Source organism: Myodes glareolus, chromosome 9 (genome assembly GCF_982192425.1).
Source record: "Myodes glareolus chromosome 9, mMyoGla1.1, whole genome shotgun sequence".
Classification (NCBI taxonomy): domain Eukaryota; kingdom Metazoa; phylum Chordata; class Mammalia; order Rodentia; family Cricetidae; genus Myodes; species Myodes glareolus.
The window spans coordinates 23,211,309-23,221,163 of NC_142034.1; the positions used below are offsets into that span (position 1 = coordinate 23,211,309).

General features: G+C 41.3%; 1 protein-coding gene and 1 pseudogene across 1 annotated transcript; both read left to right on the plus strand.

Annotated features, from left to right (window-relative positions):
* The first annotated feature begins 3,261 nt into the window (after positions 1-3,261).
* On the plus strand, positions 3,262-4,325 carry LOC125410854 (keratin-associated protein 9-3-like). The gene has a single exon (XM_048450602.3). The coding sequence runs from the start codon at positions 3,279-3,281 to the stop codon at positions 3,813-3,815; it is 537 nt and encodes a 178-aa protein (XP_048306559.3). The 5' UTR covers positions 3,262-3,278; the 3' UTR covers positions 3,816-4,325.
* A 1,546-nt stretch (positions 4,326-5,871) lies between these two features.
* LOC125410855 (keratin, high-sulfur matrix protein, B2C pseudogene) lies at positions 5,872-7,094 on the plus strand (annotated as a pseudogene).
* Positions 7,095-9,855: the final 2,761 nt, after the last annotated feature.

The following is a 9,855-nucleotide window of genomic DNA, read 5'->3' on the forward strand; positions in this document are numbered from 1 at the left end:
AGGATGAGAACCTGAGTTTGCCCCTCAGCACCCATGTAAGAAAAAAAAATTGAGCGTGGCCATGAATACCAGCAAGCTCCAAGCTTACTCACCCTGTCTCAGAACAAGGAAATGGAGAGCAATTGAGACGACATCTAGTATCAACCTCTGGCCTTCTCACATATAAAGAAATTGAATAATGTAGATAAATGATATCCAGATACAAGCATATCTGTAGAAAAATTCTACAAACATACAACTTATCAACACGCAGTCATAAGAAACTTGAAAAATTGACCGCAACTATAACTAAAAAGGACACCAAATCTGTAATCAAAAACTTCTCAACAAAGAAGCCCAAGGACCAGATATGTTCACAGATAAATTCTACCAAATACATAGAAAAATTACTGGAAATTCGCAAGAAATATCTCCAAAAAATGTTTATTGTCCTGGCAATTAGGGTTAAAAATAGAAGAGGAGGGAAAATGCTTCCAAACTCAGTCTATGAAGCCCCCATCAGTCTGATGGCAAAGTCAAATAAGAAAACCGCAGAATAATATTCCCGATCTATATTCATACAAGAGTAATAAGTCAAATATTATCAAACAATTCAATGGGACAATAAAATGGTCAAAAAGCATTATTAAGTGAGAATTTATCTCACAATGCAGGAATTGTCCAGCATATAAAAACATCAGTGCAATCATTATTTAACAGATAAAAAGGGGGACACATACATGGTTATCTCAACGGTCCCTACCCCACCCCCAAAAAAAAGTTTTGATGAACTTCAAAACCCTTTAAACATTTTAAAAGCTCTCAGTAGGGCTAAGGAGATGGCTCAGTGGGCAAAAGCTACTTCCAAGGCAGACAACCTGAGTTTGATCCCAGAAACTCATATGATGGAAGAGAACTGATCCCTGCAAGAAATCTTTGACCCTCCACATACACACACACACACACACACACACACACACACACACACACACACACCAGTGCATACACTGATACATACACAAATGGAACTTTTAACTTAAAGAACTCAATAAGCTAGGAAAAGAATGAAACTACCTCAATATAGTAAAAGTCGTCAATTAAAAGAATACAGTTAACCTCATACTCAGTAGCCAAAGCCTGATGGATTTTCCCATTAGCTTGGGAATAAGACAAGAATGTTAACTTTTGGTATGCTGCTCATCATACTACCAGAAGTACTAGGTAGAGTAAAGAAAAGAAATAAATGTCAACCAAATTGGAAAAGTAAAATTATCTCTGCCCAAAGACAGCAGAATCTTGTACACACACCTAAACAGCCACACAGAAAAGAAGTGTTAAGGCCAACCAATGAATTTAGCAAAGCTACCAATACAAACACACAAACAACACACACACACACACACAGAGAGAGAGAGAGAGAGAGAGAGAGAGAGAGAGAGAGAGAGAGACTTGGATTTCTATATACTAAAAGTAAGTCATAGGAAAAAGAAGTTACAGAAAGCATTACAGTTACAGTGGCCTCAGGAGAAAAACAAACTCTAAAGGGATCAATTTAACTGAGGGAAAATATTTGGACAGCAAAAATAGCAAAAGATTGCTGAGACAAATTTTAAAAGATGTAAATAAGTGGAAAGATATCCCATGTTCATGAACTGTAAAACTTATACTGTGAAAATAATGATAGCACTGACAGAGCTACAGATTTAGTGCAATCCCTATCCAAATCTCAATGCTGCTTTTGTAGAAGCTTCCCCCAGCACACACACTGAGCAGCTCACAACTGCCTGAAACTCCAACTCCAAGGGGATCCGTCTCCTCTGTCCTCCACAGGCATCTGCACCCCCATGTAAGGTACATACCAACACATATACACAGAATGAAAAATAAAATATTTTTGTTTAAAAGAAAAAGACTAGTTTTGTAAGCTTCCTAATTTCAAAATGTATTTAAAAGCTAAAGTGATCAAAATAGTGTGACATTAACACAAAAATGGACAACCAGAGTGGAATACCCAGAAACAAATCCTTATGCGTAGTCAAAAGCTTTTCAGTAGGGATAATAAGACCCAAAGGTTAAGATGACTGGTGTAAATACTTTAAATGTTGGCATAAATTTCATGCAATAAATATTTGTCACAATTAAAATTTGAATTTAAACATATATAAAATCACATTTTATTGAAATTGAAGATACACACACACACACTTGTCATTACTTCTAGAAGTATGAATGGTGGTGTCCAAGAATAAATACCAAACTGCTGATATTGGTCATCTCTGGTGTACTAGTTTAGGAAAGGATATGTACATATGTGTGTGTGCGCATGTCTGTGCACACTGAGCAAAAGGGACATCAATTTTTCTTTATATGACTCCATTATTGTTTGACTTGTTAAATGGTATGTATTGATAACACATATACTACATTAAATAAATACATTTAAAGTAACAAAGACAAAATAATGCAAAAGCAAAATCATTACAGGCTTCAGTTTGTGGTGTGTACATTGGTGATTATCTTGTTAACTAGTATCCATCGATATCATGCGATTAATACTATACATAGTATGCACGGTAGGTGATAGATAGATAGATAGATAGATAGATAGATAGATAGATAGATAGATAGATAGATACTATGACAAAGACAGAAACAACATAAAGGCAAAGTCATCAAAGGCTTCAGTTTGTAATGTGTGCATTGGTGATCAAAAGGAAGAAGCATGGAGCCTTAAGGATCTTCTGTGCTGTATAGACTGATCCCAGAGAGGTAGACTTTGTTTAGATGCTAATCAATTAAATGGCTCGTGTCTTGATGACACCAATATTAGTCTTACAGAGTCTAAGGAAACTGTTTATGAAATCATGATTGTTATTGAGTGGCTGCTTAGGAAACAAATGTTCCCTTTGGATGAACTGTGCCTAAGGTTATCAAAGGACAGCTGAGACAAAGCAAGCCTAGGCCCTGTTTGGCCCACAGTCTGTCATGTGACTTTTATAGAGGGCTATTGTGTTTGTCAATACACCCTCCCTTAGACCAGAGGGAAAAGAGGAAGCTCAGTGCCACTTAATTGATCATTGACTACAGCAGACGATGTAAACACTGTTTATAATTTTCTCAATTACTCAGATTTTGACCAATCAAAGACTGACTTTGCAACTAACATCAAGGAAAGATGCTAAATGTGAGATGAATATGCAGCTCTAAGGAATATATAAAAGGCCAGGTGAGGAAGGTACAGTCCAAACTCAGAAACTTCTCTTCACAGAACAACCAACTTGACTCCTGACCTTGACACCATGGCCTGCTGCGCTACTAGCTTCTGCGGCTTTCCCACATGCTCCACCGGTGGCACCTGTGGCTCCAGCTGCTGCCAGCCCAGCTGCTGTCAGACCAGCTGCTGTCAACCCAGCTGCTCCCAGTCCAGCTGCTGCCAGCCCAGCTGCTCCCAGTCCAACTGCTGTCAACCCAGCTGCTCCCAATCCAGCTGCTGCCAGCCCTGCTGCTCCCAGTCCAGCTGCTGCCAGCCCTGCTGCTCCCAATCCAGCTGCTGCCAGCCCAGCTGCTGCCAATCAAGCTGCTGTGGAACCGGCAGTGGCCAGGAGGGTGGCAGTGGAGGAGTGAGCTGCCGCATCAGATGGTGCCGCCCAGACTGCCGCGTGGAGGGCACCTGCCTGCCCCCCTGCTGCGTGGTGAGCAGCACACCCCCAACCTGCTGCCAGCTGCACCATGCCCAGGCCTCCTGCTGCCGCCCATCCTACTGTGGACAGTCCTGTTGCCGCCCAGCCTGCTGCTGCTACTGCTGCCCCCCAAGCTGCTCTGAGCCAAGCTGCTAAGAGCCAGGGTGCTGGGTATCTCAGAATGAAATGGAAAGCCCTGCAGAATTGCATGGATCTCTAAGAAAATGCTCTGTGTAGTGGATGCTAAGTATCTTCATGTTGCTAACCTGCTCATCAGTAGTGGAACGATTCATCAGGACCCCACAGATGTGCTGGAATTAGCATACTGCAAGCACGCCTCAGTTGGTGTGTTCAAAGGACTCTGCTTTGCTTAGGCAGTGCACCAGGATGGGGTGCGACTTCATTCCAGTGACATATGGACTTCCTTCCCTAATTCTTGGTCCCCATATATCTTCAGCCATGCTTTCTACTTAAATAATCTCTGTTGCTCTCAAATAAAGTGTTTTGTGCACATGTGGACAGATTTCTGTCCATCTTCTAATTTTAAGCTGCCCACCTACAGACCATAGTAATCGTCAGCCGTAGACATCTAAATCTGAAACAAAATCGTTCTGTGAAAATTACCTTATGTTTGAGTCATCTGCTAATAAAAATGTTCTGTGCGCTAAATAATCATCATGGCTATTTCAATATGTGGATATTTTATTAAAATAGATCCAGACAAATAGAGTTACCCTGGATGAACTTTTTCTATCAGCTCTGACCTTGTACCTTTCAGTCAAGTAGATGTTTTTCTTCATCCATGTACAAAACAAAGAAACCAGATTATCTACTAAATAGATTAAAAAAATATCTACCAATACTATTTCTGGGACAACGCGGATTTAGTTCCTACTACTTGGCCTTCTCTTTCCCCTTGGTTTCCAGCTGTGTAAGCCTCAGCTGCAGTATTCACCTGCACTTGCCAAGGGTATGAGGGGTGCCTCTGTGCCAGGTGAGAGCAGAGCAGACAGCTTTGGGATATAACTGCTGAGTTCCAGCCTCATGTCATACAGATGTGTTAGAAATCTCAAACATAAATATCACAACTGAAAATTTACAAGCCCATCAAAATATGCCTTTTGGGGGGGAAATTAGCTCAAGAAAAGGAGACAGATTTTATCATCTAATTTTAACTCTTGGGTAAGATGTTGACTACAACACATAAAATACAAAAATCTAAGAAGAGATGAGAAATATCTTTCGAGGTTATATACAAGTACCCAGAACTTACCTCTCTCATTAAATTGGCAGCAAGGATAGATCACAAACAGGATGGTACATTCCAGAAAATTGAGTGGCTGTGCATTTTTTTCAAGGTGTCATGACTCCTAGATATTTTCCCCAAGCTTTTGTTCAACCGCCAAATTAAGACAAAAATAACTCGACATTCCCCAGTATCCCCACAGCAAATGAGTCTCCTCTGTGGGCGGCGCTACAACTTGAAAGTGCTATTTACTCATTCTTGAGTGGCTCAGGCGTCCATGAATCATGCCTGATGCTCCTCCCTCTCAGTTACTCCCCACTGAATCAGATTCAATAAATATTTAATAAGACTCTATCAAAATCAGGCTAGATACTTTCTGTAAAACCATGTTGCTTGGCTCACAACGAAAAAATTCTGGCCTGAAATAAAATGTTCACACATTACCAGTCAGCTGAAATGGCAAGCATTACAAAGCTCATTTGAGATGGTGCTGAATAGAGTCAGTGGAGGAGATGCTTCTATTACATGTGATCGAATACCCCAATGTTCTAAATTAAATGTAACTTGGTCTATGTATTCAGAAGGGGAAAAAATGATTCTTGGAAAGAACAAATTGTCCTCTGCTTCGGAGTTGTGCATAGATGCCCAAGAGGAATGGCAACTATTCAGAATAAGGGCGTTGCCTTAACCTAAAGTGAGAAGGCTCTTTGAACATGGAAACCACAAACACTCCCCTAAAGAGTATATGGCCGATAGAACGAGTCACAGCAACCTTATAAAACAAAGTCATTCCCATCATATGTCTCAAGAATTTCAATGGAAGCCAATCAGAGTACCACTGAGGAACAAATTTAAACAAAAACAAGAAAAATATGTTAAGAATTTTGTAAGCACTAGCTCGCTTGACTATATAAAGGGCCCGTGTTCAGGTCAGCTCCCAAACTCAGAAACTCATCCCAGCTACTCAACACTCAACCAACTCCTAACACCATGGCCTGCTGTACTACTAGCTTCTGCGGCTTTCCCACATGCTCCACTGGTGGTACCTGTGGCTCCAGCTGCTTCCAACCAAGCTGCTGTGAAGGTGGCTATGGCTATGGCATCGGGGGTGGCATTGGCTATGGCATCGGGGGTGGCATTGGCTATGGCCAGGAGGGTGGCTATGGAGGCGTGAGCTACCGTGTGAGATGGTGCCGCCCAGACTGCCGCGTGGAAGGCACCAGCCTGCCCCCCTGCTGCGTGGTGAGCAGCATACCTCCATCCTGCTGCCAGCTGCACCATGCCCAGGCCTCCTGCTGCCGCCCATCCTACTGTGGACAGTCCTGCTGCCGCCCAGCCTGCTGCTGCTACTGCTGCTAGCCCACCTGTTAAGAGCCAGGTTGCAGATTTTCAATGCTCCTGAATTGTACATCTCCTTGACCAACCCTGGACCAGTAACAAGATCTTCAACCTTTACTTCATTGTCTATTATGGGGCTATAGAATACCAGTACATCTTAGTCCTGTCTAGATCTGTTCTACAATCAATATCCTGACCCTTTATAGTGGATCCAGAATGCTAAAAACCTGCAAGCTGATCACTAAATTGTTCTAGATACACTGGGTCTAAAATTCTTATGGATTTGAAAACTATCAAACTCTCAAGAAATCTTTTCTTAAGAACAGACCAGAACTGTGTCCACCCTGCTTGATGACCAATTTTTCATTTCTGTTTACTTAAAGCTTTTCAGCATCAAAGACACCAGACTACAGCAGAGAGACATTCTTCAAGTATCATCAGAGAAAACGGAAGTTCTTTACTGCACCCCCAGCCTCTAAGTAATAGGCTAGACCAGCCTGGCTGTGGTGGTGCACACCTTTAATCCCAGCACTTGGGAAGCAGGGGCAGGCAGATCTCTGTGAGTTCGAAGCCAGCCTGGTCTACAAAGTGAGTTACAGGACAGACTTCAAAGCTACACAGAGAAATCCTGTTTCAGGAAGGAAAAAAAAAGGAAGGAAGGAAGGAAGGAAGGAAGGAAGGAAGGAAGGAAGGAAGGAAGGAAGGAAAGAATAGACTGGACCATTCCTCATTTGGCCATTGATTCCCTTCCTTATTTTTTGGATCATAATTAGCTTGCCTATTGGCTCTTTTCATTATATCTATAGTACTGTGTCTTGTGATGTTTCTTAATAAAAATTGTTTCCTGGGCAAAGAAACCATGGTTTTTGTTTCTACTTGTTCATCTAGTATTTCACTTGCTTATAATTTTAGAAAATGTACTTAGATGAATTCTTTTGTTTCTTCTGAGAAACTAAAGTCATTCATGCTTCATGTATTATTCTCGCCATTAAAATGCATTAATGGCCACTTTAAGGCAGGAAATTGGAAGACATGAAAAATCAGCTCTAATCTGTGACAACCTGGCTATCCAGAAAGAAAAGACATATGGTTAAATAGCTACAATGTGATGAGATAAATTATAATCTTCACCCAGTTTACAGACGCACTCTTGGTGGGTAGTGTTTGTGGTCAATATGTCTTGAAAGACTTGCTTACAATAAAGTATTTCTCCACAGGCCAGGAAGTACCAAAATCCTACTTGAATAATAGGAAATAACACCACACAAAATTGAGAGAAAATTTTTGTCTAGAAACAAAAAAGAGAAAAAAGAAAGAGGGGGCAGAATTACGTCATTGGGAACTCATGGATCTTGTCACGTGATCCCTCCTCATCAAGACACAAATTCACGTCATCTTTGAGACTTTCTGTGAAAAGCACTGAAGTGGCTGGGTTTCCTGTGTGCATCAGTTTAGAAAAAGACAGAAGTCACAAAGGGGCTGACAGAGCAAAGGGACCAAAAGGAAGCAATGTCTCAAGAGATTACAGAAATGACCAGTGGTGCACAGGAAATAATACCTTGGGTGTGTTAACTGAAAAGAACACATAGAATGATCTGAAATATCATTCTAATGAACATATAGCAGGATCTGAAAATGTAAGCGATTGCTTCACCATGGGACCAATAAGGTCTGTGTGATGGCGTCAGCAGCAAGAGAGGCTTTACAAAGGAGAGAGTCCTTATAGGGAGCTATGGAGGTCTTTCCCAGTGAAAAGAAAAGGATGAGAAAGAGGAACCTATACACCTATTAGAATAATGAAATCCAAAGCAACAACACAACCAAATGCCGATGGGGATGTGCAGCAATGGCAAAGCTCACTTGTTGTTGATGGGGATGCAGGATGCAGAATACAGCCCTTCGGTACTCTGGGACCTTATTACAAAACTGAACACACTGTTACTATAGAACCTACAAATTGTGCTCCTGTATAGATACCCAAATGAGATGAAAACTTATATCTACTTTGAAAACCTGCACTCATGTTGATTATAAGTGACCAAGATATCTTTCGGTAGGTAATAGGATAAACAAACCCTGGGACATTTATCCAGTGAAATACTCTTTGGCTTGCTATAAAACAAGTGAAATAAACCAGTCTGAAAAGGCTACATGCTAAATAGTTCAACAACAGGTCATCCTTCTGTCAAAGACACAGAAAGAGTCAATAGTCAACCTGACCATCCTACATCCTTGCTGCGCAGATGTCTGGGTCTAACACTGGAAGACAAGCTTAGGATTTAAAGAAAATACGTTACAGAAATAGAGCATCACAGGACGATCTGGTGAAACCTACAGAGCAGGTGGTTAGGCTTCTGAAACAGCATTCCTTCTCAGATAAACGGAGCATGGGAGATAGTAAACTCCCTTCCTTGTCACCTCAGCTAACCGTTCTTATTTGAAACACACACCCGATGCTTCGAACCAAGTCCTGTGAAACTGGCAGAGCCCTGGTCCTGACATCGATGAGTCTGTACCAATGCCTGCAGTTAGAACATTCCTGTGACATGGTACAGTAGGCTGCAATCAACTCTCAAAAATGTCAGCTTCCCACATACAACATCTACTGGTCATAAACAGTCAAATAACGGCAAAAGGCCACACATTTCAAATTCCAAAGCAGAACTGATAGTGTTGCTTTAATGGGGGGATTACTGACGTGGGAAGGTTGATGAAAAACGAAGGGATAGGAAAGAAATTAATATTAAATGAAGGGGAAAGAATTACAAGATGAAAAAAAGAACAAAAGAGAGAAGAAAAACAGACCAAGACACAGTGAGAGCAAAGAAGGGACAAAAGGTAGAACAGAGAGAGTCCTGAGAATACTTAGAAAAGGGAAAGCTGGAAACCCACCCAACTCTGTTTAGCACTGTGTACTGTCCAAATGCTGACACTTAGCATTGATGCTTATGCCAGATTTATTTTGTGTAACCCTCATATCAATCCTATGAAATAGATATGTGTACCCTGCTTATACATGGATAAGTAATTTTAAGAGAGGCAAAGTGTCTTGCTTTCTGATGCATAGCTCATAAGAAAGAAGCTGAAATATGAGTCCACCTCTATATGACTCCAAAACCCACGAAAAGGGGACTAAAGAATTAAACGGACAGTTTGCTAAAGTTCCTAAGCCTGGGCCTGCAAGGTGGCTCAGTTGGGGAAACACTTTCTGCTCACCATCCTGAGTTCAATCTCTGGAACCCATGTAAAGGTGAAAGGAGAGGACCAAGTCCACAAAGTTGACTAACTTACACGTGTGTATTCATCATATCATGCATGCCCACACATGCCATACACACAATAATAATAGTAACAGTAGTAGCAGCAGCAATAGCAATAGTAGTAGACTGAATAAAACAAAAATTCTTATGATTAAAAAATAGTTACTTATAGATCATGGACTTCCAAAGAAGTTACCAGATGCTGGTACATAGGTTATAGTCTTATAAAGCTGCTCCCCCCCGCTCTCCACACTCAGCTTGGGGAGGCCAGTAGTGGTGCTATGTAAACCACATCACTGTTTCTGTGACCGTTTTGTTTAAGCCACCTAGCACTCATCCTTAGACTTCTGAG

Coding starts and splice junctions, on each gene's coding strand:
- LOC125410854 (XM_048450602.3), top strand. CDS start 3,279: ATGGCCTGCTGCGCTACTAGCTTCTGCGGCTTTCCCACATGCTCCACC.